Source organism: Hemitrygon akajei, chromosome 19, assembly GCF_048418815.1.
Source record: "Hemitrygon akajei chromosome 19, sHemAka1.3, whole genome shotgun sequence".
In the NCBI taxonomy this organism is placed as follows: domain Eukaryota; kingdom Metazoa; phylum Chordata; class Chondrichthyes; order Myliobatiformes; family Dasyatidae; genus Hemitrygon; species Hemitrygon akajei.
In genome coordinates, this window is record NC_133142.1 from 7,757,413 (window position 1) to 7,775,194 (window position 17,782).

General features: G+C 43.9%; 1 protein-coding gene across 9 annotated transcripts in view; it reads left to right on the forward strand.

Annotated features, from left to right (window-relative positions):
• The window catches only part of hmces (5-hydroxymethylcytosine binding, ES cell specific), a 58,467-nt gene that overhangs the window by 31,223 nt on the left and 9,462 nt on the right, over window positions 1-17,782 (forward strand). For all 9 annotated transcript variants that reach the window (XM_073072037.1, XM_073072028.1, XM_073072032.1 and 6 more), the window contains 3 exons: window positions 4,525-4,646; window positions 15,591-15,740; window positions 17,149-17,341. In XM_073072037.1, the coding sequence (XP_072928138.1) occupies window positions 4,525-4,646; window positions 15,591-15,740; window positions 17,149-17,341 (465 nt within the window). The remainder of the gene's footprint in view (window positions 1-4,524; window positions 4,647-15,590; window positions 15,741-17,148; window positions 17,342-17,782) is intronic.

A 17,782-nucleotide genomic window follows, 5' to 3' on the forward strand; every position in this document is an offset into this window, starting at 1 on the left:
ATGATACCTCAGTGAGCAGGTGGGTCTCACGGTAGTCGCAGACTGGTTCACTGAGATGATACCTCAGTGAGCAGGTGGGTCTCACGGTAGTCGCAGACTGGTTCACTGAGATGATACCTCAGTGAGCAGGTGGGTCTCACGGTAGTCGCAGACTGGTTCACTGAGATGATACCTCAGTGAGCAGGTGGGTCTCACGGTAGTCGCAGACTGGTTCACTGAGATGATACCTCAGTGAGCAGGTGGGTCCTCACAGTAGTCGCAGACTGGTTCACTGAGATGATACCTCAGTGAGCAGGTGGGTCCTCACAGTAGTCGCAGACTGGTTCACTGAGATGATACCTCAGTGAGCAGGTGAGTCTCACGGTAGTCGCAGACTGGTTCACTGAGATGATACCTCAGTGAGCAGGTGGGTCTCACGGTAGTCGCAGACTGGTTCACTGAGATGATACCTCAGTGAGCAGGTGGGTCTCACGGTAGTCGCAGACTGGTTCACTGAGATGATACCTCAGTGAGCAGGTGAGTCTCATGGCAGTCACACACATTGATCCAGCGACTCCACTATCATTGCTCATGCAGTTGGTTGGGTGACATCGAACCCACAGAATAGGAAACAACTGGGAAACAACATTTACCTGAAGTGTTGACTTTTGATTCTCACTCCGAAGTATTTAGAACACTTTTGCTTTTTTTTTAAAAAAAAACTTTGTCCACATGTACATTGAAGTGTGTTGTTTACATTCAGTTAAATCAGGATGTGCTGGGGACAGCCCGTGAGTGTTGACACACTTCCCTCATCAACAGAGCATGCCCACAACTCTCTAACCCTCACTGTGCGTCTTTGAAATATGTGAGGAAACCGGAGCACTCAGAGAAAACCCACAGTCATGGGGAGAATGAGAAGCTCCTTGCAGACAGTGAAGGGAATTGAACCCCAATATTACACCTAGCACAGTAAAGCAATATGCCCCCTACAGAAAACTAGCTGTTCACACCAACAGGTTATGACTATCCTCAACCCTCCTGACCTTGTCAAGACTTCTCTATTCTTTCCTCACTTACGTTCCCTTCGGGGTGTTAAAACTATTTGCCCTAAGAACAGTGAAAGAGGAGTTAACTGAATAAAGTTTTCATCATAGTCATTTCTATCCCTACTGTACTGTGCAAAAGTCTTGGGCACGTTAGATTTTTTTCAGAGGCTGTGGCCTCCTCTGACCCCTGATCTCAACTTCAAAGATTCAAAGTACATTTATTACCGAAGTATGTATGCAAGATTCAAGTACGTTTATTGTCAAAAAATGTATAAATTATGCAACCTTGAGATTTGCTTGCTCACGTGTGGCCACAAAGCAAGAAGCTGGAAAAAACCCAATTTAAAGAAAAAAATAAGAGCCTTGATGTGCAAGAGAAAGAAAAAAAGTAAAAATCATTCAAACAATTGAAGTGAACAACAAAATTGACAGACAGACAGACAGACAGACAAACCTTTCAAATGCAGACACCTTCCTCCAGGAACAGGCAAGAGTGAGTGAGAGAGATTGGTTGCTCGTAGGTAGGCGGCGCTGAACACCTTCTGCTCTCATCCTTGTTGGTGCTTTATCTATCTGATGCAATCTATCTTGATGTGAATGACGCAAAATGGAGTCGATCATGGGCCCGCGCCCTGTCTCCAGGCCGTACACTTCTCTCAAAACCCCACTGAACCCCCTCGGAATCCACAAAGCGCCAGATCATTCAATCAGCCTGAAAACATGGATCACAAGCTTCGATAGTAGCAGAATCATACTTGAAATTGAAAGTGACAGCATCATGAACTGTCTGAAGGATGTTGCCTTTGGTCGTGTTGTGATTACCTGGAAAGGTAGAAGCGAGCGAGATAGCCAAAGTCTACTGAAGAACCGTGGCAAGTTCTTAGATGCTCGAATTGAATTGACTTTATTACAACCTACCAGCCGCTATTTTTTTAAATAAAATTGCACAACGTCGTACCTACGAGAATTAATGTCGTTCTAAAGGCAAAGGGTGGCCACACCAAATATTGATTTGAATTTTTTTTTAACTATTTATTGCCCCTTATGGTAAACTTTTTGATATTTAGAAACTTTTCATTATTTTTGAAAGCATCTTCATTACAGAATTTTCTTTACATGGGCCCAAGACTTTTGCACAGTACCCTTATCTTTCAGAATCTCTGGCTTTTCCCCAAGGCTTTAAAGTGAAAGAAGTATCCCTTACTATTAGTCACTTTTGCAGAGTAAGCACCTGAGACTCACAGGCATGTATGTAGTCAATTATTGAGATTGTGACTGATCCTAGGTGTGTATCTTCCTTTGCTTATTCCCATAATACCTGACAGAACACAGGAGCATAAGAATTAGTGAAAGAAGAAAATAACATTTATTTCGAGATACATTGCAGAATAGGTCCTGCTGGCTCTTCGAGCCATGTTGTCCAGCAACTCCTGATCTAACCTAACCCTAGCCGGATCACAGGACAGTTTACAATAACTAATTAATCTTCCAACTGGCATCAGGCCTGTATTCACTGCAATTTAGAAGAATGAGGAATGACCTAATTGAAGCCTATTGAATGTTGAAAAGCCTTGCTAAAGTGGATGTGGAGAGGATGTTTCCTGTGGTGTGAGTGTTTAAGATCAGAGGACACAGCTTCAGAATAGAGAGGGGTTGTCCTTTTAGAATGGAGATGAGAAAGTATTTCTTTAGCCCGAGACTGGTGAGTCTGTGGAATTCGTTGTCACAGGCATCTGTCGAGGCCAAGTCTTTTTATATATTTAAGGCAGAGGTTGGTAGATTCTTGACTGCTCAGGGCATGAAGGGATACGGGGAGAAGGCAGGAGATGGGGACTGAAAGGAAAAATGGATTAGCCATTATAAAATAGCAGAGCGGATTCGATGGGCTAAACGGCCTTATTTTACTCCTACATTTTTGTGGTATTTGGACTGTGGGAGGAAACCAGAGCACTTGGAGGAAACACGCAGTCATGGGGAAAACGTACAAACTCCTTACAGACAGTGGTGGGAATTGAACCCAAGTTGCTAGTAACCACTATGCCACCGTTCTGCCCCAATGTCCCCTGCACCTCCCCTGCTATTCAGTAAGGTTACATTCGACCTTTTATTTATTTAGACATACAGCATGGTAACAGGCTCATGTGACCCAACCAGCCTGTGCCTCCCGATTACACCCATGTGATCAATTAGGCTACTAATCCGTACATCTTTGAAATGTGAGAAGAAACCAGAGCTTCCAGAGGAAACCCACGCTGTCATGGGGTCTAACGTACAAACACCTTACAGACAGCAACTGGAAATGAACCCTGGTTGTAGGTGCTGTAGTAGCGATATGCTAACCATTACGCTACCATGCTGCCCCGTACCTCTGTCATTTCCTTTTATGAAACCACTTGTTATCTAAATATTTATTCATCTCTATGTTGAATGTACTGTGTGACCTGCACCATCAATTCACCCTCTGATGAAGAACAACCTTTTTCTTCTTAGTGCTGAATAACTAAGCCCTGCTTCTAGGTACCCCAGCCTACTGAAACATCATCCCTATCTTCTTCCGTTATTATGCCACTGGCGTTTAGGGCAGCAATGAAGGTCTTTCATCTCTGGCAGTGTTCAGGGCTTCCTTCATTATGTCAGTAGCTTCCTCTTAGTTTGACATGCAAGCCCTGGGTGGAGACTCAGGAATAACATCGCACCCCGATGTAGAAGGATTCTTCATTGCTGTTTCCATAACAGTTTTGTTTCACCAGTCAGAGTTGTTAGCCCTGAGCTGAACCTGGAGGACCGGTGGACCACTCTTAGTCTGGCCTCTACCCTTTGACCTGTTTGGTATGGGTGACCCTACCAAGAGCCAAAATATAAAGCCCTGACTCCAGCCAGCAAAGCTGTCCAGGTCATTGAGGCACGCTGTCCTCCAAACTACAACAAGGTTGTGGTCCTCTTGGAGGATCCATCCTGTCATGTCTCATTAAATATTTTATGTTTCAATGAGATCACGTCTCATTCTTCTGAAGTCTAAGAGTATAGACCAATCTGCTTAATCTCATAGGACAGTCACACCACCCAGGAATGACCTGGTAATCATTTGTAACATTCTCTCTATTACAGGCATATCATCACTTACATAAAGGAAATTGACTTGTATATAGATTTCAAAATCTACTGTACATGTGGTCTCACATAATGGAAGTCAGTGGCCTCCATTTAAAAATTAATAATTGATCCATTATGAACTGCGGTTTGTGGGAGTTCCAAAGTACGGTCATGTTGGGTGGAGGAATTTTTCCCAATGACTCCTGATATGAAAAAATAATAGAGATTCCTGCTTTTATAAAATGAAATGGGGACTCTAAATGATTTGCGTAACATTAATGCACAGGTGATTTAGAAATCATAATATTGGCATTAGGGAACATCTCAGGCGAGTGTGACCCAATGTGAACAACTCAGCACTCTTAACAAGAACCTGTAATCATCTTAATTTTGCTTTTGCCAGGAGCCGCTTATGAAAGGCCAACGCTGTGTCGTGTTGGCTGATGGATTCTTTGAGTGGCAGAAGCAGCCAGGGGAGAAGCAGCCCTACTTCATCCACTTTCCACAGACCTGTGAAAAAGAAGAGGTGAGATGATAAAAGGTTAAATTTGCATTGTGCCTTTCCTGTCTGGAGACAGGGGCTCCCAACCCTTTTTTTTAATGCCATGGACCAATACCATTAAGCAAGGGGTCCATGGACTCCAGGTTGGGAACCCCTGCTAGAGGGTCCATAATGTTTTTGTCACAGTGGAACCAGGCCCTTTGGCCCAGCTAGTCTTTGCTGACCAAGCTGCTTAGCTGGGCTGTACAATGGGAAACAGGCCCTTCAGCCAACCTCATCTATACTGACCAAGGTGCCTATCTGGGCTGTCCCATTTGTTTGTGTTTTATTCCTCGAAATCTTTTCTATCCACCTACATGTCTAAATGTATTTTAAACATCAAGGACTCTGCAATTTATGTTCTCAGTATTATTTTTTTAAAAATTATTTGCACAAATGGTCCTCTCTTACAAGCTGTCGATCTTTGTTATGCATGTTTTTTAATGAATTCTGTTGTATTATTTTCCAATAAATGTCTGTAAGAAAATGAATCTGAAGATAGTATATGGCAACAGATACTTACTTGAATAATAGATTTACTTTAAACTTTGAAATATAGTAATTATACCTGGCTCTACCACTTCAGCTTGTTTCTTATACCCAACATGTTCTGTATGGAAAACCTTGCCCCCCAGGTAATCTTTTAAAGCTTGCCCCCCCCATCACTTTAAACCTATACTCTCTGAAGCTTTATAAAGCACTGGCCGACTGCAGTTGAACCACTTGGAGCCGTTTTGCGACCCTTGTTTAAGAAAGGACGTGCTGGCATAGTTCAGGGTCTAGAGGAGGAGGTTCACGAGAATGATTCCAGGAATTATAGGGTTAATGTGTGAAGAGTGGCTCTGGGGCTCTGGGGCTGTACTTGCTGAAATTTTGAAGAATGAAGGGAGATCTCATTGAAACCTATCGAATATTGAAAAGCCTAGACAGAGGGATATGGAAAGGATGTAAGTGTAGGACCTAAGGGCACAGACTCAGAATTGAAGGACATCCTTGTAGAACAGAGGAATTTCTTTAGCCAGTGGGTGGTGAATCTGTGGAATCTATTGCACTGATGACTATGGAGGCCGACATTGGGTATATTTAAAGCGGACGTGGATAGGTTCTTGCCTAGTCAGGCTGTCAAAGGTTATAGGGAGAAGGTAGGGGAGTGGGATTGAATGGGATGATAGATCTTTCAGTTTTATAAATGACCAGGATGAGGAAGTGGAGGAATGAGTTAGTAAATTTTCTGATGACACAAAGGTTCGGTGTGTTGTGGATAGTGTGGAGGGCTGTCAGAATAACAACGGGACATTGATAGGATGCAAAACTGGGCTGAGAAGTGGCAGATGGAGTTCAACCCAGATAAGTGTGAGGTGGTTCATTTTGGTAGGTCAAGTATGATGGCAGAATATAACGTTAATGGTAAGACTCTTGGCAGTGTGGAGGATCAGAGGAATCTTGGGGTCCGAGCCCATAGGACGCTCAAAGCTGCTACACAGGTTGACTCTGTGGTTAAGAAGGCATACGGTTGATTAGCCTTCACTAATCGTGGGATTGAGTTTAAGAGTGGAGAGATAATGTTGCAGCTATATAGGACCCTGGTCAGACCCCACTTGGAGTACTGTGCTCAATTCTGGTCGCCTCACTACAGGAAGGATGTGGAAATCATTGAAAGGGTGCAGAGGAGATTTACAAGGACGTTGCCTGGATTGCGGAGCATGCCTTAAGAGAATAATTTGAATGAACTCGGCCTTTTCTCCTTGGAGCAACGGAGGATGAGAGGTGACCTGATAGAGGTGTACTAGATAATGAGAGGCATTGATCGTGTGGATAGTCAGAGGCTTTTCCCCAGGGCTGACATGGCTAGCATGACAGGGCATAGTTTTAAGGTGCTTGGAAGTAGGTACGGAGGAGATGTCAGGTAAGTTTTTTACGCAGAGAGTGGTGAGTGCGTGGAATGGGCTGCCGGCGATGGTGGTGGAGGCGGAAACTATAGGGTCTTTTAAGAGACTCCTGGATGGGTACATGGAGCTTAGAAAAATAAAGGGCTATGGGTAAAGCCTAGATCGTTCTACGGTAGAGACATGTTCAGCACAGCTTTGTGGGTCGAAGGGCCTGTATTGTGCTGTAGGTTTTTCTATGTTTTCTAAATTAGCCATGATGGAATGGGAAAGCAGACTTGATGGGCCAAATTGTCCAATTACGTTCCTATTTCTTGTGAGCTACTTTTACTCTCCCTCGTGTAGGAGAAAGGCTGACTCTATAATCCCTTGTCTATACTTTTCACGAAATTATAAACCTTTTGAGTTCTCCCCTTGGCCCTATATGCTATAGGAAAAAATATCCGAGCCTGTCCGGTCTCTCCCAATAACTAAGCCAGTCCTTGATAAACTCCTTGAGAGTCTTTTAAAGAGCTAATCAGGAGAATCAGAAGAGGAGGTTTGGTGTCTATATGGAATTTTGTATGCCCCTTGGTCAGGTCACTATAGTACATCTTCATGGGATCCAAAGTGGCAAGCTGGTTCTAAATCTAGCTTAGCGGCATGAGTGAAAGCAATATGTGGATAATGTTCAGTGATCAGAGTTTGTTTGCAATAGAAAGTTGCAATACCCAGAACCGAATTTCTTGTTTATTGAGGTTATAGCAGCAAATAAGGCTTAAGTACAGATTGTGGTCAACATATTGGATTTTCCAAAATTGATTGATCTAGTCTCACCCAAGCTGAGGGAAAGAAAGTCTGCAAGCATTCACCCTATCTATACCCCTCATAAGTTTTGTATACCTCACATATAATTTTATACACCCTGCATAATTTTGAAATAGAACCATTCTACATTTGGGGGTGAAATTTGTGAGGCTTGATTTTTTAAAAATAAAAACACTTCTGGATTGTCAGAGCAAGCCGAGTGTTCTAAATTTGAAGTGGAAGAGCATGATTTCTCTCATTATTTGTATACCTCTGTAAGATCACCCCTCGTTCTGTAGTCAAAAGAATAAAATCCTAATCTATTCAACCTTCCTCTAGAACACAAGTCCGCAAGCCCCAGCAACATCCTTGTTCATTTTCTCTGTACTCTTTCAAGCTGACCAAAACTGCACACAATATTCCAAATTTTGCCTCACTAACCTGCTCTACAATCTCAACATAGCTTTCCAACTCCTGTACTCAAAACTCTGATTTATGAAGGCCAGTGTGCCAAATGTACTCCCCTACGTATCCGTGGTGCAACTTTCAGAGAACTGTGGATCTTTGTTCCCAAGACCCTTTCTTTGTTCTTTGCCCTACCATTCACTGTGTAAGCAACACCTCACACGTGCTTGCATCAGTTTTGGAAAACCTAAAGTTGATCACAATCTGTATTCAATCATTATTTGCTGCTATAGTGAGAATAAACAAAAATATTAGCTCTGGGTGTTGCAACTTTCTATTGCAAACAAACTTTAATCATTGGAAATCCATGCTGCCTGACCTGCTGAGTTTCCCTGGCATTCTGTGTGCACTGAACAGCAAAACGAGCCCCTTTATGTGCACATGCGTGCGTGCACACTAATGGAAATTAAATTGATGAAGAGAGGGATATTGGGATTCAAGTTGCTTAAAAATGGTAACTTTGGTAGGTCGGGCCGTGATATAGGATGATCTAAATGCCGGCCCAGATAGACTAGAAAAACAGGGTGTTGGTTCTGAAGGTGAGGGTCGGGCCAATTCCGCTTGCTCTTCTACGACGTTTACTCCTCTCTCTCTGGCACTGAGACTGTGAGAAAGCTCTGGCTGCTATGCGCTTCATATCTGTGAGCTTTGTGGTCAGTGATTTGCCTCACTATATGATGAACTGAGACTGAGGCTAAGGGCCTACTCTGGCTGCTCTGGAATTCAGGTCTTTGGACTCAAGTTGGTTTGTAATGCTTACTTTTATTGCTTGCATGATTTGTGTTCATGCAAACTGGACTGGTCAAGGAACACTGAGGCTGTCTACAAGAAGGGTCAGAGCCGTCTCTACTTCCTGAGGAGACTGAGGTCCTTTAACATGTGCCGGACGATGCTGAGGATGTTCTACGAGTCTATGGTGGCCAGTGCTATCATGTTTGCTGTTGTGCGCTGGGGCAGCAGGCTGAGGGTAGCAGACACCAACAGAATCAACAAACTCATTCATAAGGCCAGTGATGTTGTGGGGGTGGAACTGGACTCTCTGATGGTGGTGTCGGAAAAGAGGATGCTGTCCAAGTTGCATGCCATCTTGGACAATGACTCCCATCCACTCCATAATGTACTGGTTAGGCACAGGAGTACATTCAGCCAGAGACTCATTCCACCCAGATGCAACACTGAGCGTCATAGGAAGTCATTCCTGCCTGTGGCCATCAAACTTTACAACTCCTCCCTCGGACTGTCAGACACCCTGAGCCAATAGGCTGGTCCTGGATTTATTTCCACTTGGCATTAATTACCTATAATTATTTAATTATTTATGGTTTTATATTGCTATATTTCTACACTATTCTTGGTTGGTGCGACTGTAACGAAACCCAATTTCCCTCGGGATCAATAAAGTATGTCTGTCTGTGTTTCTGTTTCTGCTCATTTGGTGTTGGTCCCATTTTTTTAATTGGGCTCTTTTGGGATTCTTGCCTTTTGGCTGCCTGTAAGCATGTGAATCTCAAAGTTGCATTATTTATACATACTTTGATAATAAATGTACAGGTTTCCCCCACAATCCAAAGGTAGAGCGTTCCTGTGAAAGCGTTTGTAAACCGAAATGTCGTAAAGTGAAGAAGCAATTACCATTAATTTATATGGGAGAAATTTTTGAGCGTTCCCGGACCCAAAAAATAACCTACCAAATAACGCATAAAACCTAAAATAAAACTAACATATAGTAAAAGCAGGAATGATATGATAAATATACACACTATATAAAGTAGAAATATTGTATGTACGGTGTAGTTTCACTTATCAAAAACCTGAAGACAGCGAGCCAAAATCGATTTGGAGAATAAAGATCAGCACGTACATGCATATGCACGTACACGCATGCGCAAACAACTTGCCCGCACAAGGTTTCACAGTCATTGTAGTCTTTCTCGGGGTAAACACACGTATAAAGCGGGCGTCTTTTTTTTCGTAAAAGCGAAAATCCTCTTTGGTTAGTGAAAACAGGTTCTAATGTAGGTCTTTCGTTACAGCGAGTTGTCGTCAAGCGAATGTTCAAAAAATGGGGGACACCTGTACTTTGAATTCTTTGCTTGCCTTCATAGGTCAGGGCATAAAATAAAAAAACAAGTACAGGTAGACCCCAAGTTACGAACCTCCGACTTACGGACAACTCGTACTTACGAACCAAGGAAGGAGAACGCTGTCCGCCATTTTAAATCGGATCGCGATGCAGTCCACCATTTTAAGTCGTTGCTGTTGACACTGTGTTGAGTGTTTAACTTTGTATTTGGCTTAAATTTTTCTTAGTAAGATTCACCCTGACCGCCCCCCCCCCCCCCCATTCCAGTCAGCTGGTGGCGCAGTGAGATTAGCACCAGGCTAGAGAACGGAGGTTCCTGAGTTCGATTTAGTGACAGACCGCTCCCGTGCTGGGTTGATGTCGATCCAGTGACTCCCATACCATCCGTGCCGGGTTGATGTCGAGCTTGCAACTCGACCTTGTAAAAAAAACACTGCCACCCTCCAGTTTAAATTCCCACGCGGAATATTGTGGAGGATCAAATACCCAAACCCAGCACAGCCCCCACTTGTCCCATTTAACCTGTCTCAGTGCCGTGCAGTTTAGGACCCAGGGAATTTAGTGCGGTGGTCCTTAGGACCCAGCGGAGCTCGGCAGCTGGCGGAGGTCGGGACCCACCGCCCGCAGTGTTTCTGTTCCATTGACGGGAAGCGATCGTGATTGAAAATAAAGTGGAAATAATAAAGCGTTTGGAAAGAGGTGAAATGCCATCAGTCATTGGAAAAGTGTTAGGCTACAGTCGGTCTACGATCGGAACAATTTTAAAGGAAAACGGATAATGTGAGAATAACGGAGCATGTGAAAGGGCCTGCCCCGATGAAAGCTACAATTATTACGAAGCGACGCAGTGGTTTAATTATTGGAATACATATGTTTCTTAAGTGTTTTATATGCATAGAAAGGTAAATATATATACTATATACTAAGACAAACGTTTGACTAACTGACACTAAATAATACCGGCTGTACTTGTTCCGACTTACGTACAAATCTGACTTAAAGACGGACTCGGGAACGGAACCCGTACGTAACCTGGGGTCTGCCTGTATGTAGTGTTGCAACTTTACAAAACTATCACACTGGGATAAGTTCATTGTTATCAGACATACAGGTAAACTAGCTTTAGCAGCAGTATCACAGTACAAACTGTGATGACAAACTTAACGTAAACTTAAATTAATGTCACAAGTGCAAGATGGAGAGAGAAGAAAAACAGAAAAATGTCATCCTCCTGCTCCATTAGAATCTGATGTAATATCATGGGCATATGTTATGAAAATTGTCTTTGTGACAACAGTACAATGTTGGAGTTTTAACTACATAAAGTCTTCCTGACCTCACCCTTAGCACTCTTTAGGTTTAAGACCATAAAATATAAGAGCAGAATTAGGTCATTACCTAGGGTGTAGGTCGTGAAGCTGGTATTTAGAGTGAGGAGGGAGACCAGCGGAGCGCACGTGCACTGATCCCAGTATTTATGCCGACCTCCCTGCTCATTGTGACAAAAGCAGATTGGTGCCAAAATTAGTATTTGAATCGATGAGCACAAAACAAACCTCTCGAAACTGGGTGGAATTGATCCTCATTTGGCTTTCTCTGATCCTGTCCTTTTATAAATTGTTTAATTTTGCTGAGTGTGTTCCCCACAATCAGCTGCGTTTACCTGAATCGGTCATTTTCCTTGATTAGAATTGACTCAGTTTCGATGGTGATTGTTCACCATATCAGCATCTTTCCTGGAGGATAATCAGGAGGGGAAGAGAGCTGCGATTAGCTCAGTCTGTTTAAATTAGTCCGGGGGGGGGGGGGGGGGGAGAGAGAGAGAGAGAGAGAGAGAGAGAGAGAGGACGTTTGAGAGCAGTGATCAGATACAGTTGCCACAATTACCTGCCCATTAATCTGGTTTGGATAGACAACACTCGCAGTTTATTGTTTAAAGTGATAGCCTGCTTCCCTGTGGTCTAAACCATTGTGGCGATTTTTTTTAAAATTGCAAGGTACCAATTATAATACTGAGGCTTTACTTTTTAAAATGCATCAGTGCTTTGAAAAATGAATCCCTTGGCTAGGAGCAGGAGAAATCAACCATTGTTTCTGCTCCATTTTTGGTTATGCAATAACCCTTCTACTTTTTCACATGATATTGATCGGAATGTAAGCGCATTGAGGGATGAAGTGTTCCTGACTGCACGCTGTAAGTGTCCTGTGGGTTTATATGGTGAGGTTAAGTGATGGGAAGATGGAGCTGATATTGATGGTGTAGACAGCAGGGAGCCCTTCACCGGACCTCGGCCCTATGTGGAAACAAAGCTATTTCTGTCCATTATATTAATTATCTCAGTCAAAGAGATGGTGTTGTATGAGTAATGGCCCAACTCCACCTCTGATGCCAAAATGTCCTACACTTGTGATTGTGTGGATGGAGAGGAAGAGCTGCTTTGTTCAGGCCCAGAGCCTCCAAGAAGTCTGGGCCAACACCTAGTGCTACGCTAGGAGGAGTTAGTCTTTCAAATTCAGCATCAGGCTGATTAGCTACTTGCGCCCTCAACTGCTCATAAACTACCTTTTGGCTTTGTGGGAATGAAAAGAGAGGATTTAATCCCCATGAATTTATTGATGGGTGGCGGGGTAGAGTTGTGTCTCTACAAGGAGATGTAAGGTGCAACACCTGCTTAGCCCCCCCCCCCCCCCCCCCCACAACTCGATCAGGGTCACGTGAAGCCATGGGAGCAGGCGGTGGGTGGTCATATGAGCTAGTGCACAAGCCCTGGTTATGCGACCACTGATACCAGGCAGACAGTTTCTGAAGAGTATTGATAATGGCTGGGGTCACCCATCTTGTAAAGACACTGCCAGAAGGCAATGGCTAAACACTTCTACAGGAAGAAAATGTCAAAAGTAATCATGGTCATGGAAAGGCCGTGATCGCCCATGTCATACGTAATAACGATGATGGTGCTTTAATTTACTGTTTGTCAGTGAATGCTATTAAATCAGATTGTTCAATCATTATACATTGGTATGATGGATAGTGTGGAAGGTTATAATGGGATAGGGAAATTTGGCTGTGTGAATTCAGAATTGGCTCACCCACAGAAGGCAGAGGGTAGTACTAGATGGAGCATACTTTGCCTGGAGATCAGTATCCAGTGGTATTCCACAGAAATCTGTTCTGGGACCTTTGGTCTTCTTGATTTTTATAAATGACCTGGATGAGGAAGTGGGGAGAGAGGTTAGTAAGCTTGCAGATGCCACGAAGGTTGGTGGAGTTGTGGAGAGTGTAGAAGGTTGCTGTAGTTGACAACAGGACATTGACAGGATGCAGAGCTGGGCTGAGAAATGGCAGATGGAGTTCAACCTGGAGAAGTGTGAAGTGATCCACCTGCAAAGGTTGAATTTGAAAGCAGAATACAGGGTTAACATCATGATTCTTAGCAGTGTGGAGGAATAGAGGGAACTTGGGGTCCACGACCATAGGTGTCTTCATTTTGCCACATAAGTTGATAGGGTGGTTAAGAAGGCCTTTATTAGTCAGGGAACTGAGTTCAAGAGCTGTAAGGTAATGTTGCAACTCTATAAAACCCTGGTTAAACTACACTTAGTCCTGACGAAGGGTCTTGGCCCGAAACGTTGACAGTGCTTCTTCCTATAGATGCTGCCTGGCCTGCTGCGTTCCACCAGCATTCTGTGTGTGTTGTTTGAATTTCCAGCATCTGCAGATTTCCTCGTGTTTGCCCTTAGTGTATTGTGATCACCTCATAGGAAAGACATGGAAAAGCTTTAGAGAGGGTACAGGGGAGATTTACCGGGATGCTGCCTGGATTAGAGAGCGTGTCTTATGATGATGGTTTGAGTGAGCTCAGGCTTTCCTCTTTGAAGTGAAGAGGCATACAAGGTAGACAGACGCGTACAAGATGATAAGGGGCATCGATTGTGTCGACAGTCAGTGTGGAAATGGCTGATACAATGGACATGACTTTAAGTTGTTTTTTTTTACAGAGTGTGGTAGGTGCATGCAGTGTGTTGCCACAGTTGTGGTAGAGGCAGATACTGTATGTGAGGAGCATTTAAGTATATCTTCTCAATATTACTTATTTACCTATTTATTTTTTATTGTTTTTATTGTGTATGCGGATTTGTCAGTCATTGTGTGTGGTTTTTCATTGATTCTATTGTATTACTTTGTTCTACCGTGAATGCCTGAAAGAAAAAAGTTTTAGGGTAGTATATGGTGATGTGTACGTACTCTGAACTTTGACTCTTAGATTGATTCAGCAAGGTTGATGGCTTTGCTGGAGGGAGGTGTTAGATTGATTATCTAGCAGTGGGCTGAAGGGCCTGTACTGTGCTGAGCTGTTCTTTGTTGTGTCAAAGTGGAGAAGTAGATTTGGGACGGTATTGAGAACCTCTAGTCTATGTACTAGAACCATCACCTCACATGACCTGCCCCATCAATGGAAGAGAATGCTGCTCCCACACTGGTCTCATCAAAGATTCAAAGTACATTTATTATCAAAGTATATATGCAATATACAACCGAGATTTGCCTTCTCCACTGACAACCATGAAACAAAAAAAAACATGGAGCTGGTTCAAAGAAAAACATTAACCCCCCCCCCCCCCCCGCGCACACAGTAATAAAAAAAAACAATCACGCAAACGGCAAAAATAAAGATGAACAAAGTAAAACGGGGGAATATAAAACACCACCTCACAAAGTCATCGAAAGTGTCCAGTCATATTCAGTCCAACTTGGTTCATTTAATCTCCCTCTGTGTCATCACAAAACCTGCATAACTGGGGTGGAAGCAAATTATCTTTGATTCTGATGGATTGCCAAAGAAGACAATAAAGTAACTGCACTTGAGAAGTTTACTTTTGGGCTGTAAAGCACTTTGGGATGTCCTCACGAGAATGTGAGAATTATAAAGGATCTTGGACCTGACATATTAAGTTGTTTCTCCTCCCACACACCCAGCCTGACCTCTGAGTATTTCCAGCACTTCCTGTCTTTATATTGTCAACGCGTTTGAGCAAAATCTGCTGATGCTGGACACCCAAAAATAGAAAGTGCGAGAAGCACTCAGCAGATCATGGGCATCTGTAGGGAGAGAAACAGTTGTTATTTCAGGTCATGTTTGTTATTGTTCAAACAAGTATGGTGAAGTACAGGCAGGAAAGGAAACCGACTGCAAAAGCACCAGAACATATAGGAGCAGAATTAGCGCATAGGGCCCATCGAGCCTGCTCCGCCATTTCATCATGGCTGATCCATTTTCCCCCTCAGCCCCAATCTCCTGCCTTCTCCCCGTATCCCTTCAAGCCGTGACCAATCAAGAACCTATCAACTTCTGCCTTAAATAGCATGCCCACAACTTACTACCCATAACCGTGCGTCTTTTGAAATGCGGGAGGAAACAGGAGCACCTGGAGGAAACCCACATGGTCACGGGAGAACATACAAACTCTTTACAGACATTGGTGGGAATTGAACCATCATTGGTTATCGTCTGTGCTGTAAAGTGTTATGCTAATCGCTACATTCTATATGGTGTAAGCGGGGTGGACACAGGGCTAAAGAGCCTGTTTTTATCTTGTCTGCCTCTATAAATATTAATGAAATGTGTCTTTTGCTCCCAGATTCTTTTCTTCTGTCCCATTTCGACTTTTCTGTGGAGTGGATTAACTCTTTGTTGATGATTCAGGTTGGTTGATGGTGAAGAGTGGAAGGGCCGGCGCCTGCTCACAATGGCTGGGCTGTTTGACTGCTGGAAACCTCCGAGTGGCGGCGAGGAACTATATACACACACCATCATCACTGTGAGTGCTTCCAAAGCCATCAGCTGGGTACACGAAAGGTAAGGAGGAGTGAACACGAGCTTCTGCAGATACTGGAATTCCAGAGCAACACACACAAAATGCTGGAGGAATTCAGCTGGTCAGGGAGCATCTCTGGAGAGGAATATGCAGTTGACGTTTCAGGCTGAGTCCCTTCAACAGGACTGCAAAGAAAGGGGGCAGAAGTCAGAATAACATGGTGGGGGGAGGGGATGTTGATAGGTAAAACCAGGTGAGGGTAAAGTAGGGGATGATGTGAGAAACTGGGAGGTGAGAGGGGGGGAAAGTGTAAAGGCTGAGGAGGAAGGGATCTGATGGGAGAAAGGGGAGGAGGAGGTGACCCAGAGGAAGGTGTGATGGTCAGGTGAGGAGAAGAGAAGGGGTTAGAAGAAGCATGAGTGGGCAATGGAAAGTTTAGAAAATGGAGAGGAAGGACTACAAGCTGGCAGGTGATTGGAGGGGGAAGATGGGTGGCTGGAGGAGGAAGGATGAACTAAGAAGCTGGAAGGTGATGGGTGAATGAGGTAAAGGGCTGAAGAAGATTGAATATGATAGGAGAGGACAGGGAAACATGGGAGAAAGGACAGAGAGGACACCAAAGGGAGGTGATGAGCGGTTGAGGAGACTGGGTAAGAGAGGAGCCAGAAGAGGTAATGGAAAAGGAGAGAGGAGGCTTGTGGAATTACCGAAAGTTAGAGAAGTGGATGTTCGTGCTGTGCAATTGCTGGCTATGCAGATGCAGGCTATGAAGTTTGTGTAGACGTAGAAGTGGAGTTGACACCTGTGCAGATCAAGATCTGAGTTAAACACATAATGCTGGAGGAACTTAGTAGGTCAGGCAGCATCCATGAAGGGGAATAAACTGTCAACATTTTGGCCTGAGTCCCAAGACCTAAGAAGTTTTGAACTCTTTTATTAGCCATTTCCACCCTGGGAGAATGTCTCCAGCTGTCGATCTATTAATGACTCTTGTATACTTCTATCAAGTCAGCTCTCATCCTCCTTCGCTCCAGCGAGAAAAGGCCTAACTTGCTTAACCTGTTGAGACATACACTCCAATCCTGCTGAATTTCTTTTGCACCTTCTCTAAGTCATTGTCACAGACAGCTGTGGGGGCCAAGTCTTTGGGTGTATTTAAAGCAGAAGTTGATAGGTTCTTGATTAGTCAGGGTGTCAAAGGTTGTAGGGAGAAGGCAAGAGAATGAGGTTGAGAGGGAAATGGATGAACCATGATCAAATGGGCCAAATGGCCTAAATTCTGCTCCTATGTCTTATGGATGGTGTAACTTTTACTGTATTAAAGGAGCAGAACAGGTGGAAGTTTTAAACCACCAGGCATCCCTTATGCATAGAATGTGTGGTGTGTATGAACTAGTACTTGAAACGTAGCAAGGTTGAATGTGAACCGCTCTCGCTCTCTCTGTGTAGGATGCCTGCTATTCTGGATGGAGAGGATGCTGTGCGCAGATGGCTGGATTATGGTGAAATATCCGTCATGGAGGCCATCAAACTGATCCACCCAACAGAATGTATCGCTCTTTACCCAGTCTCCACCCTGGTCAATAACTCCAGGAATGACAACATCGAGTGCATCAAACCCATAGAACTGGAAATGAAAAAGGTGAGAGTTTTGTGTTTTCTAAACTCAAAGGTACCTGGTGGAAAGACGGTGCAAGATTTATTTTTTTATTTAAGAACACCTTTTGCTTCCTTGGATGCAGATTTGTAGGTGACAGGTTCTCCCCCCTTCCCACTTCAAGTTCACATTTAAGTTTGTTGTTATCTGACTGTACATAATGCTCCTTTGGTGCCATGTTGAATGACATGGCAGTCATGGTCTTTCCATGACCATGGTTGTTCCTGGCAAATTTTTCTACAGCAGTGTTTTGTCATTGCCACCTTCTGGGCAGCATCTTTACGAGACGGGTGACCCCAGGCATCATCAATACTCTTCAGAGATTGTCTGCCTGGCGTCAGTGGTCGCACAACCAGGACTTGTGATCTGCACCGGCTGCTCATACGACCATCCACCACCTGCTCCCATGGCTTCATGTGACCCTGA